This window comes from Microcebus murinus, chromosome 8 (assembly GCF_040939455.1).
Source record: "Microcebus murinus isolate Inina chromosome 8, M.murinus_Inina_mat1.0, whole genome shotgun sequence".
NCBI lineage: Eukaryota > Metazoa > Chordata > Mammalia > Primates > Cheirogaleidae > Microcebus > Microcebus murinus.
Genome location: NC_134111.1, coordinates 48,319,909 through 48,345,368, shown reverse-complemented (window position 1 = coordinate 48,345,368; position 25,460 = coordinate 48,319,909). Strand labels below are relative to the sequence as shown.

The following is a 25,460-nucleotide window of genomic DNA, read 5'->3' as shown; positions in this document are numbered from 1 at the left end:
AGCAATCGGCTTGCCTTGGCCTCCCAGAGAGCTAGGATTACAGGCATGAGCCACTGCGCCTGGCCAGCCTTAGAATTCTTTTGATGAGTAATCTACAACCAAGTCATATTCTTTCCTCCCTGAAAACCTCTAGAATGTCTAAAATCAGAGAAATTAGGCCTGCATGAATACTGGAGTTAGATGTGATAGAAATGAAGTTTCTAAAAAGAAGAAAATTACTTGGAAGGTTAAGAATCATAAAAAAAAAAAAAAAAAAAAAAAAAAGAAGAAAATAATTCTCAAGGGAGATTGTGAAAAATCACAGAATATGTTTGACAATAAATAAGTAACCCAGCATGGCTGGAGTGTAAGGTTCACACAAGATCATAGAAGACTGGTATTGCACCTATTAGACTATGGATCCAACAGAAAACAGATGGCACGTTCAAATCAGGATAACTGAGGTCATTTGCAAAAGGTCTTATTGTTTTTTTATTTTTATTTTTATTTTTTTTTTGAGACAGAGTTTCACTTTGTTGCCCAGGCTAGAGTGAGTGCCGTGGCATCAGCCTAGCTCACAGCAACCTCAAACTCCTGGGCTCAAGCAATCCTCCTGCCTCAGCCTCCCGAGTAGCTGGGACTACAGGCATGTGCCACCATGCCCAGCTAATTTTTTCTATATATATTAGTTGGCCAATTAATTTCTTTCTATTTATAGTAGAGATGGGGCCTCGCTCTTTCTCAGGCTGGTTTCGAACTCCTGACCTCGAGCAATCCGCCCGCCTCAGCCTTCCAGAGTGCTAGCATTACAGGCATGAGCCACTGCGCCCAGCCAGGCCTTACTGTAAAAGTATGGATGGTGTTAGGAACCATAGGTGAGTCGGCAGACCTGCTACTGCCCTAGGACCAGAAAGACAAGAGGGAGCAGTTAACAAAATCTGGAAAGAACAACAGTCCTCTGCAGCTGACTGTTTTGAGGGAGGAGAGAGACATAGCCAGCCTCTCACTGGGAAAGAACTAGTGGAATAAATACCAGACTTCATGCTTCTGCCTCCCTTTGATCTTCTGCCGTGGCTCTTAAAAATGGAAGGCAGAGTGTACAAGGAACCCTTTGATGTATTCTATAGAAGTCATCTTCCCAGGGCAAGGGGAAAACGGTGGAGAAGGGCACTAGACCTGGAGGGACACATGGAAGACAGCAGCATGAGCAAGAAAAGTTGTTTGTGGACAAACTAGAAGTTCTTCAATACTAGATAAACAAATCCAGAGTTAGATCTATTAGTAATGGGGGTATTGGAGTTGGGGGTAGGGTTTAGGATTGGAATTGGGGAGAATTGAAAATTTTTAAGGATTGTGACCCAGGCAGTTTAGAAAGCAATGTAGGTAGACTGGTTCATTACTTAGCTATGTGACCTTGGAAAAGTTAAATAACCTCTCTGTTCTTCAGTCTCTTCATTTGAAAAAAAACACAATAGTATCTATTCTGTATTTTATATTATTTTTATTATTAGATGAGATTATATATTATAATGATATATTATTATATATTATAATGATATATTAAATGATTCAGGACAGTTACTGGCAAATAGTAAACATGTACAACATTAACATCTATTTTTAAAAATATCTTAATCCTTTACAAACTCATTTGTATGATTTATTTTTTTTTATTACAGACACATTGGTTTATGTTTGTCTTATGCTAGTTTACCTATGCAATATTTCTTTTTTTTTTTTTTTTTTTTTGAGACAGAGTCTCACTTTGTTGCCCGGGCTAGAGTGAGTGCCGTGGCGTCAGCCTAGCTCACAGCAACCTCAAACTCCTGGGCTCGAGTGATCCTTCTGCCTCAGCCTCCCGGGTAACTGGGACTACAGGCATGTGCCACCATGCCCGGCTAATTTTTTATATATATATCAGTTGGCCAATTAATTTCTTTCTATTTATAGTAGAGACGGGGTCTCGCTCAGGCTGGTTTTGAACTCCTGACCTTGAGCAATCCGCCCGCCTCGGCCTCCCAAGAGCTAGGATTACAGGCGTGAGCCACAGCGCCCGGCCTTATGCAATATTTCTTATGCTAGTTTACCTATGCAATATTTATCTAGGCCAGCCGTGGTGGCTCACACCTGTAATCCTAACACTTTGGGAGGCCGAGGTGGGTGGATTGTTTGAACTCAGGGGTTCAAGACCAGCCTGAGCAAGAGTGAGACTCCATCTCCACTAAAAATAGAAAGAAATTAATTGACCAACTAAAAAAAATATATACACAAAAAACTAGCCGGGCATGGTGGTACATGCCTGTAGTTCCAGCTACCTGGGAGGCTGAGGCAGTAGGATGGCTTGAGCCCAAGAGACTGAGGTTGCTGTGAGCTAGGCTGATGCCATAGCACTCACTCTAGCCTGGGCAACAAAGTGAGACTCTGTCTCAAAAAAAAAAAAAAAACAATATTTATCTCTACAACTGGGATATGAGCTCAGGACATCTATTGATTTTTTAATATTTTTCTATCAGAAGGTCCCAGGAGAAATTATAGACAGTTTGCCTTATAAAACCACTGACTAACTCTGTTTACCTTTTTTTTTTTTTTTGCTCTTAGTATATCTCCTACAATTCTCTAGGATTCTTATGCTGCCTCTGTGCTGGTTAAGGACCCCATCCTACAGCTCCAAACCAAGTGTTCTTGGCATGAACTTTTCTCTCTGTCCTCTCAAACATGAAAATATAGCTGTCCCTGTTTCTACTAATCTCCCAAACACTGCAATATGGCTGTCCCTGTTTCCTTCTCACATGGCTTTAGTGTGCAAAGTTAATCTGAAAATTTCAAGTCAGGGTACTTACAGTTGAAGAAGGATTAAATGTGTGCTAATCTTCTGGGGTATTTATAGTTCTAACACAGGGGCCCCTGAACTTGGCAATGCCTTAACTTGGTCATTTTCAAACTGCTGGAAAGGAGAGGAGGGAGACAGCTAGAAGGCAGTATTCCCTTCTCTACCACCTATCAACTAGAAGCTTTGCACACTCCTGTAAAATTTCATTTGTCCAAAGCTTTCTGAGGTCTGTGTGGAAAGTTATTTGTAAAAATAGAAAGTTATTTTTATTAATAGTAGGATTTCAGGCATTGTGATACAGATTTTTGTCTAGGGAGGCTTTTTGCTCCTCCTATTCCAAAGTACTAGTACAAGATCCTACACTCAATGAGTATTTGATGAATTGAAAAATGTTCTATTACCCATGGTCTTTGTTTGGACTAGTGGATGGACTATTACATAAGAGTTCTTACCAATCAGTATGAGAATAACCAAGTTTTCTCTTGGCTTCCTCAAGTTATTTCAGATTTCCGATACAGCTATCTTGACAGTGGAATTATCAAATGCACAAACTAAGACTTCTTATTTGCTACTAGATCTTTGTAATCCACTCTCACTCGGGCATGATCAACACCAGGAAGCATTTCAGAAATGTGATCTAAGCATTCCTTTAAGGACAGGCCCTAGCCATTAACAGGATCTGTCTGTAGCTCGTGGTAACAGGTTCCCCTCAGAAAAGAAAGGCTTAGGAGCAAAAAAAGAAAAGAAAAGAAAAGAAAAGAAAGGCTTATAACAGGATCTACTACTTGTATAACACTCCAGAGCAGACCAGCATAAAGGCTGAGAGAGCAAGCGACTACTCAAAAAGCTGAAGTGACCATGTCCTGCCAATATAGGTTACTGTTCCTTCTCTAGGATTTACTGATCTCCCTTACTCAAGTGAGTTCTGCTACTTTCCCCCACTTACTCCTCTTGTAATAAAAGGTTTATGTGCCTCTCTCATAAAACGTCCTCTCCTCCACCAAAAACTTTTTGGATATAAGCTGCCACTCCTCATCTCCCAATTTTTTTCCTTGAAGAACAATAATGATGCTTCCAAGACCTTGCTGATTGCTGGCCACTGGCTCCATAGACAGCTGCTGTATGTAGTCTAGACTTTAAAGGTCCAGCCTTGGGGAATTTGGTTTGAGAGGGACTCTAGAGTCCAGCTGTGCTAGTCTTCAGTGACAGAAAAGTCTCACAGGACTTCCAGTACTGGACCTACAAATAGCCTTCAAACTACAGCACCAAATTTGTGGTCGACATGTCCATCTCTAGGTGTCAATCTTAGGCAATTGTGTAATTCTCCTGGATTTCTTAAACTGACCTATTTATGTTTTACTACCCCATATCCTTTTTTAAGGACATAGATCCAAGGATCAGAACTAACCCAGGCCTCTTGCAAACAGGGGTCCTAGAGTGGGTTTAAAAAGTGGGCTTTGTTTTGTTTTGTTTTGGTTTGGTAGAAATGGGGTCTCGCTATGTTGCTTAGGCTCGTTTCAAACTCTTGGCCTCAGATGTGAGGGGCATCTGGCTGTGACATCTGTCACCTCATTGATCACCAGGATTGATTCAGCTGATCTGGCTAGCTAGGCAGGTGTCCCCTTCCTCCCTCACTGATCCAAGTGCGTCCCTCCCTATCAATAGAGGAGGACTGTTCTTCAGTCAAGGGTATATGAGTAGCTGCGTTCCCCTGCTAGAACCTCCAAACAAGCTCTCAAACTCTTGGCCTCAAATGATCCTCCTGCTTTTGCCTCCCAAAGTGCTGGGATTAGAGGCATGAGCCACCATGCCCAGCCAACTCCTGGAATTTTAACAGTTACACTGGATAAAGGTGATGTTAGAACCAGGATTTATGGAAGGACCAAAGTTGAGGGAGGACCTGTGTTTTCTGGCTACAGGTTTAATAATTATTCTTTCTTCTGTTTAAGTCTGAGAAAAGTCTTACGTGGATTTAACTCTCCCATTCTCAAAATTATATTTACATATAATTTTACATATAATATATGAAATTATATTTCATATATTCTCCAGCTAATATGATTCAACATTTGTAAATCAAACCAAAAATATATAATGTATTAAAAAATATACTCACCTCTATCCCCATTATTTCCTTTGGTGTCTTCAATTGAATCTAAACAATCAATAAGGACTTCTCCAGGTCTTGTTTTCATTTGCCTAAAATAAATTTAAAGGTTTTAATTTTATAGCTACAACTATACTTGCTTACAATCTATCTAGAGAGAAAAGAGACATATGCATATAAAACAGCCAAGAGTATAAATGATACTGTATCAAATGCTCATGTACTTAAAAATAAGATCTTCAAGAACCTCAAGAACCTAGAGATCAGTGGGGCCCAGAGTGACCAGGGCCACTTGCAGTGAGCCAGACTAGAAGGAGGGGTAGGATTTGGGGAAATAAAAAGGAAAGAAAGGAGAGCCCATGATTAAAGACCAGAAACAAGATATAATAAGGGCATGTGAGAAGACTAGGGAAGAAAGTCCATATTGAGAGAGTGAGAAAAATACTGTTGGATAACTAGGGAGGAACCAGATTATAGAGAACCTTGTATGCCAGTCTTATGGGTATAGGCCTTATCCTGTGGACAGTGGAGAAGCCCAGAGGTTTCTGAGTAAAAGAAAGGACATCAGGTAGTTATGGAAGGCAAGGTTAAAGAAGAGCTGCATGAAAAGCATCTTTGGGACTTGACAAATAAATAGATACAGGAGACAAAAGGAAATAAAGAAAGAAGAATAGCTTGCTGACTGATAGAATACATTCCATTGTGTTGAAAAAAACTAGCAAAATATCTCGTAGAGCCTTCTAATACATTCTCCACAGAGCCAACTCAATCACCTGTTGAAAATACAGACATGACCATATCACTTCTCTGCTTAAAAGCCTTCCATGTCATCCTGCTACCTAGAAGTTGAAGACTAAAATCCTTAGCTGGGGCCAGGTGTGGTGGCTCACGCCTATAATCCTAGCACTTTGGGAGGCCAAGGCAGGGGGATCCTTTGAGCTCAGGAGTTCAAGACCAGCCTGAGCAAGAGGGAGACCTCGTCTCTAATAAAATTAGAAAGAAATTAATTGGCCAAATAACAATATATAGAAAAAATTAGCCAGGCATGGTGGCACATGCCTGTAGTCCCAGCTACTCAGAAGGCTGAGGCAGAAGGATTGCTTGACTCCAGGAGTTGGAGGTTGCTGTGAGCTAGGCTGATGCCATGGCACTCTAGCCAGGACAACAGAGTGAGACTATGTCTCAAAAAAAAAAAAATCCTCAGCTGAAAATTTCACAATCTGGCTAACGTTCTGTTTGTACTTTCAACCTCTCCCTAACAGAGGTCCTGCCTTCTAGCCAATGAAGTTATATCTATCTCCCTGACTCTGCTTCTAATGTTTGTTTAATTCTTTCTTTTTTCCCTCCCTGCAATACCCTCCTCCTGTCTATGCTGACAAGATTACGTCCATCCTTCAGGGACCAACTCAAATAATATTTTTTGAGCCCTCCCCCACGCAGAATAAACTGGTCCCCAACTTTTTGTTCATGTTTTCAGAATGGAATGGTACTTACCACATTTATTACCATTGTCTATGTGTATATCCTACACTAGAATAGGGGGAGGGTATGAGTATCATTTCCTATTATTTTTATTTCTCTAGCTATCAGCACAGTAATTAGCACAGCGGTCTCTAACCTTTTAAACACCAGGGACCAGTTTTATGCAAGACAATTTTTCATGGGGTGGTGGTTGAGCTCTGCGGTCTGGGGATTGGGGACGCAGAACTAGCACATAATAAACATTTGATAAATATTTAATAAACCAAAAATGTTCATGAAATACACTTTTGTTTGGATTAAAACCCTCCAAGAATGGCAGAAAAAAGTCATTGAATGTATGTAATACATAACTATGGCTTGTAATTTTACAAATTCTTTTCTCTAACTTCTTTTTTTTTTGAGACAGAGTCTCGCTTTGTTGCCCAGGCTAAGTGCCATGGCATCAGCCTAGCTCACAGCAACCTCCAACTCCTGGGCTCCAACTCTTCCAGCCTCCAACTCCTGAGTAGCAGGGACTACAGGCATGCGCCACCATGCCCGGCTAATTTTTTCTATATATATTAGTTGGCCAATTAATTTCTTTCTATTTATAGTAGAGACAGGGTCTCGCTCTTGCTCAGACTGCTTTCGAACTCCTGATCTCTAGCTATTCGCCCACCTTGGCCTCTCAGAGTTGCTAGGATTACAGACGTGAGCCACCGCGCCCGGCCCCTTTCCCTAACTTCTTAAAGGATCTAACATGATGTTAGTATTAGATCCAGGCACAACCAAGCCTGGGAGATGCATCAGTATTTCATTTTTCCATCTAAGGAAGTGCTGTCCATAATAAGGAACCGTGAGAAGTAGCTAAGAAGCTCCACACCATTAATCCAAGAACCTTAGCTTTACCGATTCCATCACTTAATATCCCAATGGGCATATTTCTCCCTGGATTTTGGGGCAGATTTCTAACCGTCTTCTCTTTTAAAGTATGATATTTTCTAAAAATAAAGCTTCTCTTTGAGAGGTTCCAAAAGAGGTCTCCTCCTTCTTGGTGGTTTACATGAATAACTAGATGAAGACTTAGTACTAACATAAAGTTTGCATAGTTAGGAATTTTGAAGACTGCTTATTCTCACCTCCCTCATTTTACAGACAAGAACACTCCAGCTTAGAATGATGAAATCATTTGTCCAAAGACCCACAAGATGTGTCATTATTCTAGACCTAGTTTTAGAACCCTAGCTTCCTGAGTCCTGCCCTACATTCCTACCACCACACAAAACTGAACTCCCAAGCCCACTTGAGTGGACTGGACCCTAGCCCAGGCTGGTCTCAGGCATATTCAGTTTCGCATTTCTGATGGGCTTCTTGGGCCAGGATGGGGCTGAAGACAGCACGGGGCCGCAACTATGTAATCTAAATGCGTTCGTGCTGTGGCGCCGGCCTCAGAAAGGACGCGAGGGCCCCGCCAGTCTGGGGTCTCCCGAGGCCAGACGTCTGGCGCAAAGCTCCTCCCACGCTGGCCAGGGCCGTGAGCTGTGGGGGTGCAGGCTCCCCCCCCCAACTCCCCGGGGTCTCGAACTCGCACCGCGGCGCCTTCTACCGGCTGCAGGGCCAGGCGGAACCTTGGAAACTCACTGCGAGGACACGTCGAAGCGGACATCCCGGTCTTCCCAAAGCGCGTCCAGCACCGACATGGTGACTGAGGCCCGCGGCCGGCGCTCTCCACAGCCGGGAGGCCCAGCCGCGTCTCGCCGGCTCCACGGCAACGGGCCGCCTCTGTCACGACGTGTACGGCGGGCGCTGAGACCCAAGCTTCCGCGAGATAGCGCGCGCGCGCTTCCCCCAGCCCTTCCGCGTCATTAAGGCGATTTGAGCCGCGAAGCAGGGATTGGGAAGGGAGGGAGCCTCAGAGCGGCCGCCGCCCGGGCCGAGGACAGTGTGCATGACCTCCGGGCGACCTTCCTGGCCTCCACACAGACATTCTTTAGTCATTCCACCCTTCCCACCATTTCTTTGCACCGTCAAGAAATTCAAACTTAAAACTTCCAATTCCTTACCTGAGTCCCGCCCGATTTGGCCCTGCCCACCTCTCCGTCCTCAAGCCCCGTTTCCTCCTTCTGTCTGTACTCCAGGCAGGCAGGGCTCAGAGCCTTTGGAGGGCCCCCTTTCTTTATTTGGAACGCTGTTTCTTTCCCCAGATCTCTGCATGGCCTGCTGTTGGTCACTTTAGTCTCAAATCAAATGTCAACTGTGGCTGCCCCTCATCTTTGTATCCCCTTCTGAGAACAACCTGAGGACAGGCACCTGATCTATCTATAATAGTTCATTGCTTTGAGCAATGCCTAGCACAGAGGAGGACCCAATAAATGCTTTTCGAATGAATCAAGGTGCTTTTCTTCTCTCAACACATGACAATTCTTTAAATCAATAGTTCACAAAGAGTGAACTAGCGTCTTCTGGGGGTTGGCAAGATCTCTTCAGGGGACCCACGAGGTCAATCTATAGTCATAATAATGTGAAGACATTATTTGCCTTTTTAACACTCATTCACTCATAAATGTACAGTGGAGTTTTACAGAGGTTATATGATATGTGGAAGCATATATGTGAATCCAGCTACCTTTTATTAAGCCAGACATTAAAAAGATTTGTAAAAATGTAAAGCACTGTTACTCTTCTCACAATTTTTTGAAAATATTATTTTAAAAATGTTATATATGTTAATAAATAATGAGTTATTGTTACTTTTAAATTAATAAAGAAATCTCATTAAATATTCACAGATATGAGCCATATAAACAAAAGCTCTTTAGAGTCCTCAATGATGTTTTTAAGGCCAGGCGTCGTGGCTCATGCCTGTCATCCTAGCACGCTGGGAGGCTGAGGCGGGAAGATTGCTCGAGGTCAGGAGTGTGAAACAAGCCTGAGTGAGACCCTGTCTCTACTAAAAATGGAAAGAAATTAATTGACCAACTGAAAATATATATACAAAAAATTAGCCGGGCATGGTGGCACATGCCTGTAGTCCTAGCTACTCGGGAGGCTGAGGCAGAAGGATTGCTTGAGCCCAGGAGATTTAGGTTGCTGTGAGCTAGGCTGACACCACCGACACTCACTCTAGCCTGGGCAACAAACTGAGACTCAAAAAGAAAAAAAAAAAAAAGAAATCGTGGGATCCATTTAAAGACTTCAAGCATATGCAAAATAGAATGAAACATTGTGACTTATGTACAAGATGTTCTATGGTTGTATTCCTGGATATCAGAGAGGTTGCAGCATTGAGAAATGTGTTTTCTTTTTTTTTTTTTTATTATTATTTTTTTTTTGGACGAGGTTCTAGGGCCCCAAGAGAGGGGGGCCCCAGAAGTCGCCCTGTTTTCTTAAATCATTGAAAAAGGAATGCTATACACACAAAAATTCTCAATTTGTGACTAAACTCATCAGCAATTAATATGTTAATATGTTGTTAAGAATAGTGTGCCATGCTGTAAAAAAATGTTCATTTTCTATAAAAAGTTGTTGGTTATGTAGAGGAGGTGTACATAGGGTAAGATGGGGAAGAGAAGAAGGTTGTCTACTTTTTGCCTTGTATCTTTCTTCCAAGATACCTAGTTCTCCTTGTGGTAGCTGTAGCCCCTGTGTTTTGATGCTTTGTTGTTGTTGATGATGTTTTAAGGAGAAGAACCAGGCCTCCTCTTCCCAATGTCAATAGCCCTATTGACTTTCAATCTGGTCAAATAAGAAACAAACCAATGACTACTAAGTGAATCACTCTACTTCCATTCACCATACCTTTAATGTCTCTTCCTTAACCTGTAACAGGCTAATTTCTCTTTATAATTATCTTTATCCTTATCATTATCAAGCCAGGTTACCACAGAATTCTAGTCTTACATTTCACTATTTACCAATGGCCAGGTATCCTGAACTATTAAAGCTCTGATTCCCAGTATATGCCTTGTGCTTTTCTTTATGCAGTCCTCTGCCTGGATAGATCCTCCTCTCCAATCGAAACCTTTCAGACCGTCAAATAATACTCCTAAATTCACATTTATAACATTAACCCAACCTCCATTTAAAAAATGAACAGGTCTTTATATGTTGATCTCCACTGACAAAATGATAGGCATTTATGTGGCAGCCATTCCACCAAAACTAAGTACAATCATTCATATCCATGTTGAAGTACCATTGTACTACACACATAACATGGCCTTGATCTAAGTCAATCTACATCATAGCTCTACATCATAGCTCCTACATATCTTCTGTAGAAAAAAGAACAAGGAAAATGTCTATAATTATTTATATTCCATTATTAATCATTTTTATAAAACATTTTTACAAACATTTTCAACCCATAGGTGCCCAAAGTTATGTTAATAACACACCATCATAGTACATAGCAACACATTTAAAGGATTATTATTTTGTCTTATAATATGATTTGTACACTCAAATTGAGCTTCAGTGCTCAATGGGCTGATAAAAGTGCAACCTCTCACAGCATTAAACATAAGCATTATGAATGGAATGAGTTTAATTGTTACTGTTCTTTCATCCAAATCCAAAACACAAAAACAATCTGATGATGTTGGAACTATTTCCGGTACATTAACCACCAGGTTAAATTTTAAAGATTAGAGAGGTCATACTAAGAAGAAAAAAGTTGTCTATTTCTTGGAATTTCTAGCATTTACTGATTATAACATAACTATTAAAGCTTAGAAAATCCATTTTGTAAGCTATAATACTATGTGTACTAATAAAAAAGCAAGCAGCATGAAAAATGCTTTCCAGAATGTTGCCAGCTTATGTAGCTAGCTTTAGGATACTTATATTGTGAGGGGAGAGGAAGAAAAAAGGGAAAGGAGAGCTGAGAAACCAGGTGGGAGGTTCAGAAGTGGAAATGCAACTTCATGGCAGAAGGTCATTTAAATGGCATGAAAAACTAATTCTCAGTTTTATGTTACCTGTAGGATTGTGTGATGTAAACCCCACTCATCTCACAAAACTTTAAGTAAATCTACTATAAACAGAAAGACTGTGTGAATGTTTCTCTCCTATAGAAATTAGAAAGAGGAGATACATTTCATGGCTCCTAATTTTATATACTCTAATAGAGATGACTTTACTACTGTGCCTTTGATTGCCTTTGGGTCTAAGGTGGCCAGCCACAGAAATTTACATGTGGTTGACAGAGATCAATATTTCATATATATATATATTATGCATATATATATATGCTGCAGCAATAGTTCTTAAATTTTTATTGAACAATTCTGTAATTGTATTGCCTCTAGGCTCCAGAAGAAGCTGGTCTAGACATCTCCCATTTAGCTTTTAGGATCAAGATTGATTATAGGCCGGGCGCGGTGGCTCACGCCTGTAATCCTAGCTCTCTGGGAGGCCGAGGCGGGCGGATTGCTCGAGGTCAGGAGTTCGAAACCAGCCTGAGCAAGAGCGAGACCCCGTCTCTACTATAAAATAGAAAGAAATTAATTGGCCAACTAATATATATACAAAAAATTAGCCGGGCATGGTGGCGCATGCCTGTAGTCCCAGCTACTCGGGAGGCTGAGGCAGGAGGATTGCTTGAGCCAGGAGTTTGAGGTTGCTGTGAGCTAGGCTGATGCCATGGCACTCACTCTAGCCTGGGCAACAAAGCGAGACTCTGTCTCAAAAAAAAAAAAAAAAAAAAAAAAGATTGATTATAAATATGAATGTCCATAAATCAGTGTGTGCCAAATAGACTACACAGCTCAGAATTGATTCTGGTATGAGTTCAAATAAAAACAAAGAAGTTCTGTTTCTCTTCAATTACAATTTGTGAGAAATAAAAATATGTTCTCCTTATAGGTCCTTTAACGACTCCTATGAGTTGCTTTACTTGGTGAATAATAATGAATAATTTGGACATACTAAACAAACTGCTTTGTCTACATAACCATAGATTTCAGGAAGTATGACCAGAAAGCACTTTGAGAGGCTGAGACAGTAGGATTCCTTGAGGCCAGGAGTTCAAGACCAGTCTGGACAACACAGTGAGACTCCTATTTCTACCAAAAAAAAAAAATTAGTTGGGTGTGGTGGTGCACATCTTGTTGTCCCAGTTACTTCAGAGGCTGAGGCAGTAGTATCGCTTGAGCTCAGGAGTTCAAGGTTGTAGAGAGCTGGGGTCACACCACTGTGCTCCAGCCTCCTGGCAAAGTCTTGGTCACTCAGAGTAATGCCAAGGTAACAACAGTAAAGCTAAGATTTTGATCCCTAGTTGACCCATGGGTCAATTTCTTGATTGATTCAGAACCTAGAGGAAGTTGGAGTATGATTAAGTGAGGCCCTATTTCCTAAACCTCAATAATTTACCTCACTTGGAGAACACTTATCTTTTAAAACTTAGCTAACGCATTTCCTCCACAAGGAGACTTCCCTGCCCTCCACCATTCTCCCTTTTGAGTTCAAGGTTCCTGCTCTGTCACTTCTTTCTAGTGGAGCACTGACCACGGTATGTTGAAATTATCTGATCCTTCACTAGATGGTCATCCCAGGGGGCATTTCTTGGCACAGTGCCAGCCACTTATGCTGCTTTGTAAGTGTCTGTTGTGGAATGGAAATAACTGCTCAATGCTCAATTCAGTATTCATTTTCATTGGCCCAATCATCTTCTAAGATGTTCTTTCTTTGGTTGGTAGTTTCCTTTTGATTTCCATCTTTCTATGACAGCAAAAAAGGAAATACACTGCTTTAGAGTTAAATTACAAACTTTAGTCACACTACATATTTATATAGGACCCTGTACTGAAATAATATAATTCTAGCCTAGTCTAGTAAGAAGAAAAACAAAAGAATTGAATATAATTTTTAAACAATCCACATATTACCAGAACCAAGTTTCTTTTCTAAGTTTATAGTCAAACTTATCCTTTAATTAATCTCTATTACTTGGTGTTATGGACTGAATGTTCCCCCAATGACCACCCCCTCCCAAATTCATATGTTGAAATCTTAAACCCTAATGTGATGGTATTGGGAAGTGGCCTTTGGAAGGTAACTAGGTCATGGGACGGAGTCCTCGTGGATGGGATGAATGCTGTTATGAAGGGATGAAGGGACCAAACTTTCTGTCTCCATCATGTGAGGATACAAGGAGAAGATGTTGTCTACAAACCTGGAAGTAGGCGCCAGCAGATACCAAATCTGCTAACACATTGATATCGGATTTTCCAGCCTCTAGAACTGTGAGAAATAAATCTTTGTTGTTTAAGTAACTCAGTCTATAGTAATTTGTTGTAGTACTAACTGACTAAGACACCTAGGTATCTTTCAGGGTTCATTTCAGCTGAGGTTGTGAGAGAGGTAACTCTCACTAACTCGTGATAATTTAGGAGACCTGCCCTGAAGGCTCAGGTTGGGATGATCTGACATAAAATATAAGCCATGGGCCATACAGAAAATTAAAATTCACTTAGTAGTGAAAGGACTTCAAGGGTGACCTCAAAATACGGGCAGCCATCCTCTAGAACAGCTGAAACTGAGACAGGACCAGAGACCCATGTAACTGTCAGCCAAGCTCCGGCTCTCAACTTGGTTGCCTATGACTCAGGAGCGTTTGGCATTCCTGATGCTCAGGCTACATCCCAGACCCGTGGAAACAGACTCTCTGGGGGCCTAGGCACCAATGGTTTTTTAAACTCCCTATGTGATTCTAATGTATAGCCAAAATTGAGAACAAGGAGAGAGATGCTCTAGGTATTTATAGAAACAACAGAGATTTCCAAAATATAGTCACAATGGCAAGTGCTGGAAATTGTAGGTATGGGATTGTTAATGAGCTTCTGCTTATGTGATCAACCCTGCACGGCAGCTCCAAGGCCACAAACAGCAGGGATTTGCTTATTTATTGACTACTAATTCTTCTCTAAAACAATTCCAGGGAGGCAAGCAGAAAGTTTTGCAAATATAGAGATAATATATTTTATTAAGAAAACTTAGGCCAGGAGCGATGGCTCATGCCTGTAATCCTAGCACTCTGGGAAGCCGAGGCGGGCAGATTGCTCCAGGTCAGGAGTTCAAAACCAGCCTGAGAAACAGCGAGACCCCATCTCTACTATAAATAGAAAGAAATTAATTGGCCAACTAATATATATAGAAAAAATTAGCCGGGCATGGTGGCATGTGCCTGTAGTCCCAGCTACTTGGGAAGCTGAGGCAGTAGGATTGCTTGAGCCCAGGAGTTTGAGGTTGCTGTGAGCTAGGCTGATGCCACGGCACTCACTCTAGCCTGGGCAACAAAGCAAGACTCTGTCTAAAAAAAAAAAAAAAAAAAACCTTAAAAGTCAAGTTTGCCTTCTTTTTTTTTTTTTTTTTTTTTTTTTGAGACAGAGTCTTGCTTTGTTGTCCAGGCTAGAGTGAGTGCCGTGGCGTCAGCCTAGCTCACAGCAACCTCAAACTCCTGGGCTTGAGCGATCCTTCTGCCTCAGCCTCCCGAGTAGCTGGGACTACAGGCATGCGCCACCATGCCCGGCTAATTTTTTTTTATATATATATCAGTTGGCCAATTAATTTCTTTCTATTTATAGTAGAGACAGGGTCTCGCTCTTGCTCAGGCTGGTTTTGAACTCCTGACCTTGAGCAATCCGCCCGCCTCGGCCTCCCAAGAGCTAGGATTACAGGCGTGAGCCACCGCGCCCGGCCAAGTTTGCCTTCTTTATTTATGTTTCGGAGAACCAGTCCCCCAACTCCTGCTTCCTTCTCCTGGGTATCTGGGCAGACTTGTAGGACCTAAGACTTAAAGGACTTAGTCCTCTTAAAATAAAGATATTGTTGACATCATCACTGTTGCCATAAATCAGCTTAATTGCCCCTATTTCTTTGGCACATGGACAGGAAAATACCCTTTTGGCCATTAGTTTTTTTTTCTGAGACAGAGTCTCGCTCTGTCACCCCAACAAGAGTGTAGTAGCATCATCATAACTCACTGCAACTCAAATTCCTGGGCTCAAGAGATCCTCCTGCCTCAGCCTTCCGAGTAGCTGAAACTATGGCAGTGTGCCACCATACCTGGCTAATTTTTCTATTTTTTGTAGAGATGGGGGTCTTGCTCTTGCTCAGGCTGGTCTGGAACTCCTGAGCTCAAGTGATGCTCCTACTTCAGCTTCCCTGAGTGCTAGGATTACAGGTGTGAGCCACTGCACCTGGTCTACTAGTTTTTGTTATCACTTCATTGGCCTGGTTTTGCTTCTCATTTTTGGAAAATGGAGAAACTTTACTAGTCTGTTTCTATATTGATGTAATAGAGCTGTAGCCAGAGACAGCAGCTCTTCAAACCCTCCTCCTCCATCCTTATAATGCACGGATATTGCGATGCATGTCAGAGCTGTGATATTTGTGCATAGTGGATGGAGGAACAAGATGCAGCAGGCATCATGGAGAGTGTGAACAGGGGGGCACCACCTGTGTACTCACTGTGCCAGGCCTGCACACTGACTGAGAGGCCACATTTTGCAGCACTGCCAGTTCAGCTCAGGCCACAGTCCTTCCCAGGCACCATTTTTAATATGGCAAGTACTCAGGATTTTTAACCTGCAAGAATATAGGGTAAGCATAGAGAGGCACAATCAAACACTTCAAATTCAGGCAAACCTGGACTTTAATAATAGCAATAGTAGGCTGGGCATGGTGGCTCACACCTGTAATCCTAGCACTCTGGGAGGCCGAGGTGGGCAGATCGCTCGAGGTCAGAAGTTCGAAACCAGCCTGAACAAGAGCGAGACCCCGTCTCTACTATAAATAGAAATTAATTGGCTAACTAATATATAGAGAAAAAATTAGCTGGACATGGTGGCGCATGCCTGTAGTCCCAGCTACTCGGGAGGCTGAGGCAGGATTGCTTGAGCCCAGGAGTTTGAGGTTGCTGTGAGCTAGGCTGATGCCACGGCACTCACTCTAGCCTGGGCAACAAAGTGAGACTCTGTCTCAAAAAAAAAAAAAAAAAATAGCAATAATTAATACTTATACAGATAGGGCTTTCCATATGCTAGGCACTGTTCTAAGCACTTTAGGTATTAACTTATTTGGACCTCAAAACCACACTATAAAGTAGGTATTATTAGTATCCCTTCCTTATAGAGGTGGCTTAAAGAACAAAGAGATTGAGGAACTTGTCCTAGTTCACACAAGTAGTGTGCTATAGAAATAAGGATTTGAACCCAGAAAGTTTGTCTCCTGATTCTGCTTTTAGCCATTACTTAACAATCCCACATCCAAGCAACAATTTCACAAAAAAACAATCCCACATAGCAGAGATGTAACCTTCCTTGGTTAAGTTATTCAATCCCATTGAGTCTCATTTTTTAATTTTAATAGTCCTTATCTTGAAGGATTGGTGGGAGGAAGATGGCTAGTCCGGTTTCTCTCTGTGGATACTGCTTTCCACCACCAGGTCAGCTATTGTCAGCTTGCTCTACCCTGTGTACCTGGGTGGAGAACTTGGGATTTTATCTAATGATTAATTCAGATAGACTAGTAGAAGCTTGTAGATCATTTTTATTGTCTCCTACTTCAGAATATAGGATAATAGATACAAGCACTATACCCGAACAGACTCCACACTCCATAGAACATACTTCAAAAGTAATGATTTTAGAAGATGATTAATTTCAGCCACTTTGATCCTGAGTAAAGCCAACCTCACTTCAATTTGCCTGTATTGTTTCTTTTTTTCTTTTGATTCTTTTGTTTACCCCTAAATGTACACATAATACCTATGTTGCTTAGACAAGTAAACAACAAAAAAAAAAATCCCGAAGGGAGTCCATGATCTATATTATTAGGATTTACAGATTTATATATTAGGCCTTACTCTGAAGGTCCTTTTCTGGAAGCAGAAACCCACCCAATCAAGCCATGGTAGTTATGACAGAATTACTGACTTACTGCCGGGCACAGTGGCTCATGCCTGTAATCCTAGCACTGTGGAAGGCTGAGGCAGGATGATAGCTTGAGCTCAGGAGTTTAAGACTACCCTGAGCAAGAGCAAGACCCCATCTTTACTAAAAATAGAAAAATTAGCCAGGCTGATGCTCTTGGTGTGAGTCATAATGTGTAGTCCCAGCTAATTGGGAGGCTGAGGCAGGAGGATTGCTTGAGCCCAGGAGTTTGAGGTTGCTGTGAGCTAGGCTGACACCATGGCACTCTAGCCTGGGTGACAGAGTGAGACTCTGTCTAAAAAAAAAGAATTATTGACTTACATGACAGAATTACTTTTGTTTGCCATTTAAAAACACTGCATATTATATGATTCCATTTACATGAGTCCAGAAAAAACAAATCCTCTGAGACAGAAAGTAGATTGGTGGTAGTCAGGGACTGGGGAAAGGGTGGGAGTAGGATGTGTCTGCTAGTGAGTATGGGGTTTCTTTTTGAAGTAATAAAAATGTTCTGGAGTTAGACAGTGGCGACAACGGCACAATTCTCTGAATATGCCCAAAACCACTGACTTGTATGTATGCTTTAAAAGGATGAATTTTATGGAATGTGAATTATAGCTCAGAAACACTGTTATAAAACAAAACTGTTGGTGTGACTGTTGATATGTCTTCAGTGGTGCCCAGAAGGAGGGTGCCACAGGCCAGGCAGCCATTCTACAGATGACTGTTCGCTACTCACTTTAGCAGTGATGGATGGGCACTACCCCAGGCAGCACTATTTAACATAGGATTATTATGACGTTTGTTTTTCAGGTAGAGTAACTAGAAGAGCCTGTTTAGAGGGACCAGGTTTTCTACAGGGATCTTAGACCAAATCCCTGTGATATTGCTACCCTAAGCTGGGACCTAACTACAAACCTACTGCGAGAGTGACCAGATGTGCCCAAATCTCTTGGCACACTGTGATTCCACAGTGCCTATCACATAGAGGGCATTTAATAAATCTTTGATGAATGAGTAAATGAATGACTGAGACTCCCCATGGATTTTCTGGGTTAGAAGGAAGTCTCTGAACTCAGAGTGCTTTTTTTTTTTTCTTTCACCAAGAGCAACTCTGAAATATTAGGTTGATGTAATATTTTTTGTAGAACATTCAAATATAATGAATTATGTTAATATTACATTTATTAAAAAAACAAAAACAAGCTCTCAGGATACAAAAGTAATGCCCTCCCCCTCCTTTCCTCACCACACAGGTATTGCTTAGTTCTTTTAAATTAAAGGGGGCATGGGGGGGGCGTGGGGGAGGTAGGGGGTGGGGGGGTATTGCCGGCTGTTCAAGCTTTTCCTTAGAACAATAGTGACATCCTGTGGCCAATTCTTAAAATAGTGAATATATGCAGAGTGGGTATGGATTCTCTATTTGAAAGCAAAAAATTACTATTAATCAAATTAATCATATTTTGGATTAAATATAAAGAATTTATGAAGTGCCTACTATGCATAGGAAAGACACTGGTGCTTTCTTTTTTTTTTTTCCCTAGTCAGACGGGTAATATGCCGACATCGCAACAAGGTTTGAGGGAGGCATATCTCACACATAAGCATTAAAATCCAATCATCATACTTATGAACTACAAAAGGATCTACACTGGTGCTTTCATAATTATTATTTCCCTATATTATTTTATATTTTCCCCAGAGGACGAAGTGCTAAACTAATTCTGCATATATTTATGTTGGGGAGCAGCTATGGCATTCCAGAAACCCTAAGATTGTATGAAAAATGTGTGTATGTGTATTTCTAGGGAAATGAGCCCTGGCTTTTTCAGGACTACAGGAGCATACCAACATGTCTGGCTAGTGTTTAAATTGTTTTTGTAGAGATGGGAGTCTCACTATGTTGCCCAGGGTGGTCTCAGATTCCTGGCCTCAAGCAATTCTCCTGCCTCAACCTCCCAAAGTGCTGAGATTATAGCCATGAGTATGGCACTCGGCCTCTTAGAGCATGTTTCTAATAATGCCGCTATGATCAATTTTGTACTAGCTTCATTAAGCCTTTTTTCTCCAGAAGTTGCCATTTCTTTTGACAAAACATGCTTGTCCTACATTTAGAAAGCAACTTTAAAGGACAAAAGAAAACAGAAAAAAAAAAAAAAGGCAAGAAGAATAGGATTAGATGGCATTGCAACATTATATAGTGAAAAGAGCATTGGAACATAATTCAGCTCCAAATCTCTTACTTGCTGCATGTCTGGGCTTAGTCATTTTAGTTAATCTTCTAGTCTTTGTTTCCTCATCTGGAAGTTGGAGATTTAATAGTGAATTATTTATCTGATATAAACAGAATTATAACAGAGAATTATATGAGAGAATCATTTGGTGGTGATGAGTTTTTAGAAGCAACACCCAAAGTACAATCCATGAAAGAAAAAATGGATAAGTTGGACTTTATTAAAATTAAGACTTTTATTCTGCAAGACACTGTTAAGAGGATGAAAAGACAAGCCATAGACTGAGAGAAAATATTTGCAAAACACATCTGATAAATGACATATTCAAAATATACAAAGAATTCACTGAGAAAAGTTATGCTTATAAATTTGAAAATAATAATGTACCATACAAACATAAGATATTTTCACTTACAGCATTTATATTTTTCTTGAAAATAATACACAATCACATATAAAATATAAAAAATGAAATGAGAAAAGTCTTTTAAAAATCCAATTCAGGCCTTCCCCAATAGAGGAGGACCATTCTTTGGTCAAGGGTAATGAGTAACTGCATTCCCCTGCTAGAACCTCCAAACAAGCTCTCAAATTCTTGGCCTTAGCTGAGCGCAGTGGCTCACGTCTATAATCCTAGCACTCTGGTGAGGCCGAGGCAGGTGGATCGCTCGAGGTCTGGAGTTTGAGATCAGCCTCAGCAAGAGCGAGAGCCCCCGTCTCTACTAAAAACAGAAAGAAATTAGCTGGACAACTAAAAATATTTAGAAAAAATTAGATGGGCATGGTGGAACATGCCTGTAGTCCCAGCTACTCAGGAGGCTGAGGCAGGATTACTTAAGCCTAGGTGTTTGAGCTTGCTGTCTACTAGGCTGATGCCATGGCACTCTAGCCCAGGCAACAGAGTGAGACTCTGTTTAAAAAAAAAATACAATTCATTCCACCACTCAGGAGAAGTAACTGTTGACGTTTTGATGTATTTCTTTTCTTTTTTGTGAAATATACATAAATATACACATATGTATCATTAGTTAACTGATATTTAAGATTATCCTATTTCTTCTGCCTCAGAGGGCCTAGATATCAACCGAGAGAAGGAGGACCCCCTTTCCAACACTGAGGAATAGAATATTAAGTCCACTTCTACAGAGTGACATCAGCAAAAAACCCTGGAGCCGCACCTGGGTCAGAGTTGGGAAAAGAAAGAAAATATACTCCTCTGGAGTATATTTAAATTTAAGGATGGATAAAGGAAACTATAATATCTTCATGAACACCCGGAAAAGGGTGAAGTTGCATCCAATGTAAATGATTTAGAATCAGAGCTCCATCAAGGGAATGAAGTTGACTGGGTAGGCCTGTGGGCTCTGATGCAGAAAGGCATCATTATGGCCTTGGACTTGAGCAGTGCAACTTTGCTCTCTTGGAATCATTGGGGTGTCATGTGACCTTTGATCAATTTCCTGTCTAATCTGTGCCTGACCTACAGCTTATATATTGCTGTTCCAACTTCAGATATCCCAACACCAATCAGTTGCACTGACTCTTATGTACTGCCAGACAAAACTAATCTCCATAGCCTGTTGTCCCAACCCTTGTTAACTTGATGTCTGCTAAGCCTGCTTCCTGCCCTGATCTTGCCCACAGTGATCTTAAATAGTGACTCCTGCTCCTAATTCGTAGCTAGACTTTTGAAAGGTTCAGGCCTAGATAATTCATACCGAGAAAACTGGAGAGGAAAATATAAACAGTGAGATTCAAAGATTTGAAAAGTACAGGAAAGAATAAGGGTATTTATTTTAGCATATTGGTAATTTTTAAGATCAAGGAAGTCAATATAGGTCTTTTTTTAATTTAAAAAAATAAATTTTTACATTATTTTTCTTTTTAATGTTTAGACTTTGTGGAAAGAAGTTAAATATAGGTCTTAAATCTCACCATAGTTCATTTTGGGTCTGATACAATAACTCATCAAACATAGAGCAGAGTCAGAAATTCTCAAAAATATCCTGGCTAAAAGTTATCTATCCATTCTGTGCACAGATTTTAGTTATTTCACATGTCCTTCTGCATATCTTCTTCCCTGTTGCTGGTTGGAAATCATTAAAGCAGCCTTGAAAGCTATTTTGGGATGGTCAGTGTCAGCAGGAGTCCATGGAGATTTTGTAAGTACCCTGTATATAAGGTACAATATAATGAATTGTAGGGAGTTGGAGATACATACAGGGTGAGGGTGATTTACAACATCATTTATAACTTAGAATATAGGAGGGAGAGTTGGAAGAGACCTTAGGGTTAAATAGATTAGTCTCCTACTCAGTGAAGTAATCCATATGGCAATAACCTTGATAAATGGTTATTTAACATCTGCTTGAACATTTTCAATGATTTCCAATGATGAGAAGCTCACTGTTTATCTAGGCAGGTCATTTTATTTATTCCCAACTTGAATTATTAGAAAGCTTCTTTCTAGTGACTCAAGGTTTGCCTTCTTGTTACAACTCCCTAGGGGACCCAGTTCTTCCCTTAAAAGTAATACAAAATAAGGCTCAGTAAACTACTGTGCAATTTTTCTAATATAGTAGGGGAGTTACCATGTCAGTTCTTCTCTTCTCCAGGCTAAATATTCCCAATCCTCTATCATCTTCTAACCATTTTGGCACCTTCTTCTAGATGGTATTGATTCTTTTGTTTTGTTTTGTTTTGAATCAGGGTTTTGCTCTGTTGCTTGGGCTAGAGTGCAGTGGTGTCATCAGAGCTGACTGCAACCTCAGACTCCTGGGCTCTAGAGATCCTTCTGCCTCAGCTTCCTGAAGGTCTACAGGTACATGCCACCATGACAGGCTAATTTTTCTATTTTTGTAGAGAAGGGGTATCGCTTTTGGTCAGCTTCAGCATGAACTCCTGGCCTCAAGCCATCCTTCCACCTCAGCCTCCCAAAAGTGCCAGTCATGAGCCAGTGTGCACAGCTGCCCAGATGTTGATTCTATCAATGTCCCCAACAGTACAGAATACGACAGATGCAGTCTGATCAGTTTAGTATTCGATGGGTCTACAATTTTCTTTGGTCTGGATTTAATACTTCCATTAATGCAGCTCAAGCTGTTTCTTTTTGTGGTTAAATCATACTTTTGGCATATACTGAGCTGTGGTCAACAAAAACTGTCATATCTTTTTAAAAAGTTTATATAGTTTTAAAAAATAAAATACAGTAAAATCAACATTTTTAGTGTCTGAGTCTTAACACAAGTATAGGTTTGTGTAACCACCACCACAATCAGCACACAGAACAAGTTCTATCACCCCCAAAATTCTATCACTCCATCCTGCTACATCTTTGTAATCATACCCTGCAGTGATCCCTAGCCCTTGGAATCTACTAATCTGTTTTCCATCACTGTAGTTTGGCCTTTTCAAGAATGTCATATACATGATCAATTTTATTGATCTTTCAAAGAACTAGCTTTTGAGCTGGGTGTGGTGGTACATGCCTATGGTCCCAGCTACACGCAAGGCTGAGATGCAAGGCTCAGTTGAGCCCAGGAGTTTCACTGCAGTGAACCAGTGAACAGCTACTGCACTCCAGATGTTTCTTTTTTTTTTTGACAGAGTCTCACTCTGTTGCCTGGGCTAGAGTGCCATGGTGTCAGCCTAGCTCACAGCAACCTCAATCTCCTGGGCTCAAGCAATCCTTCTGCCTCAGCCTCCTGAGTAGCTGGGACTACAGGCATACGCCACCATGCCTGGCTAATTTTTTCTATATATAGTTTTAGTTGTCCAGCTAATTTCTTTCTATTTTTAGTGGAGATGAGGTCTCGTTCTTGCTCAGGCTGGTCTCAAACTCCTGAGCTCAATCGATCCATCCGCCTCGGCCACCCAGAGTGCTAGGATTACAGGCATGAGCCACTGTGTCCGGCCTATACCACAAATTTATACATTTTGTATTTTAATTTTCATTCAATTCAAAACATTGTCTAATTTTCCTTGCGACTTACTCTTTGATTCATTGATTATATTTAAAGGTCTATTGTTTAATTGCAAAGTGTTTGAAATTTTTGCTTGCTATTGTTGCTTTTTAGTTTAATTCTCTTATGGTCAGAAAACTTTTTATGATTTCAATTCTTTTATATTGGGTAAGGTTTATTTTACAGCCCAGTATATACTCTATCTTGGTGAATATTCCATGTGCACATGAAAAGACTATATTATGTTGTTGTTGGGTAGAACATTCTATAAATGTCAATTAGATATAGTTCCTTAATGGTGTTGGTCAGTTCTATATTCTTGCTGATTTTCTGTCTACTTGTTCTATTGACTACCGAAAGAGGAGAGTTGAAGTTTCCAACTATGATTGTGAGTTTGTCCACTTCCCCTTCCAATTTTGTTAATTTTTGCTTTATGTATTTTCAAACTTTGTTGTTTACCCATTGTTGTATACCCATTTAGGATTATTATATATTTTTGATTAATGAACCTTTTTTCTTTATGTAATGGTAATGACCCTTTTTATTCCTGATAATTTTTTTGCTCTGAATTCTTCTTTGCTATTAAATGGACACTCCAGCTTAAAAAAATTTTTTTTTTAATTAGTGCTTTCATGGTCTTTTATTTATTTATAGAGATGGGTCTTGCTGTGTTACCCAGGCTGAGTGCAGTGGCTATTCACAAGCATGATCATAGTGCACTATAGCCTCAAATTCCTGGGCTCAAATGATCCCCCTGTCTCAGTCTCCTGAGTAGCTGGGACAACAGATGCACTCTACCATGCCCAGCTAATTTTGCTATTTTTGTAGAGATGGGTCTTGTTATGTTGCTTAGGCTGGTCTTCTTTTTACTCATAGCAACCTCAAACTCCTAGGCTCAAGCGATCCTTCTGCCTCAGCCTCCTGAGTAGTGGGGACTACAGGCATGTGCCACCATGCCCGGCTAATTTTTTCTATATATTTTTAGTTGTCCAGCTAGTTTCTTTTTTTTTAGTAGAGATGAGGTCTAGCTCTTGCTCAGACTGGTCTCGAACTCCTGAGCTCAAACAATCCACCTGCCTCAGCCTCCCAGAGTGCTAGGATTACAGGCGTGAGCCACCGCGCCTGGCCACTGTCATGTCTTTTTAAAAAGTAAATTATTTCAAGCTGAAAGCCCTTCTATTTTTCATTTGTGCATGCTTTGAATACACATTTAGTGATACTAAATTTTGTAATATTCATATTAACCTATGTCTTTTTCGTCCATTGTATTTTATCTATCCATGAACACATTGTTTCAATATGTGTGCAGTTACAATAAGTGGTAATCCCTTTTAAAAATATATCTTCAATGAAATCACTGATTAAAATGTGGACTAAGTTAAGACTAAGAAAATAAATTTGTAGGCCGGGCGCTGTGGCTCACGCCTGTAATCCTAGCTCTTGGGAGGCCGAGGCGGGCGGATTGCTCAAGGTCAGGAGTTCAAAACCAGCCTGAGCAAGAGCAAGACCCCGTCTCTACTATAAATAGAAAGAAATTAATTGGCCAACTGATATATATATATAAAAATTAGCCGGGCATGGTGGTGCATGCCTGTAGTCCCAGCTACCCGGGAGGCTGAGGCAGAAGGATCACTGGAGCCCAGGAGTTTGAGGTTGCTGTGAGCTAGGCTGACGCCAGGGCACTCACTCTAGCCTGGGCAACAAAGCGAGACTCTGTCTCAAAAAAAAAAAAAAAAAAAAAAAAAAAAAAAAAAAAAAAAAAAAAAAAAAAAAAAAAAAAAAAAAAAAAGAAAATAAATTTGTAAGAATGTTGAAAAAGACCTATAGGTTTATTCATTCATTTATCAAATTTTATTAAGTGCCTACTCTATGCCCTGGAGGTAGAGGCAAATAAAACAAAGTCTGTTGACAAAGATCCAGAAAACAATGTGCTTAGGTATTACTCCTCAATCA

General features: G+C 40.7%; 1 protein-coding gene and 1 non-coding gene across 3 annotated transcripts in view; both read right to left on the bottom strand.

The window, feature by feature from the left end:
* Positions 1-8,176, bottom strand: part of BBS5 (Bardet-Biedl syndrome 5) — a 28,379-nt gene extending 20,203 nt beyond the window's left edge. The window contains exons 1-2 of one of the 2 annotated variants that reach the window (XM_012781885.2): positions 8,019-8,176; positions 4,926-5,008 (exon numbers count right to left, since the gene is read on the bottom strand). In XM_012781885.2, the coding sequence (XP_012637339.1) occupies positions 4,926-5,008; positions 8,019-8,077 (142 nt within the window). In that variant the 5' untranslated portion in view covers positions 8,078-8,176. Of the gene's footprint in view, positions 1-4,925; positions 5,009-7,968; positions 7,988-8,018 lie in introns of those variants that run through there. The other variant, XM_012781886.3, reaches the window with a different exon arrangement.
* A 10,677-nt stretch (positions 8,177-18,853) lies between these two features.
* LOC142872461 (small nucleolar RNA U13) lies at positions 18,854-18,957 on the bottom strand. Its single transcript, XR_012920718.1, has one exon. It is a non-coding gene; the product is annotated as a small nucleolar RNA U13 (small nucleolar RNA).
* Positions 18,958-25,460: the final 6,503 nt, after the last annotated feature.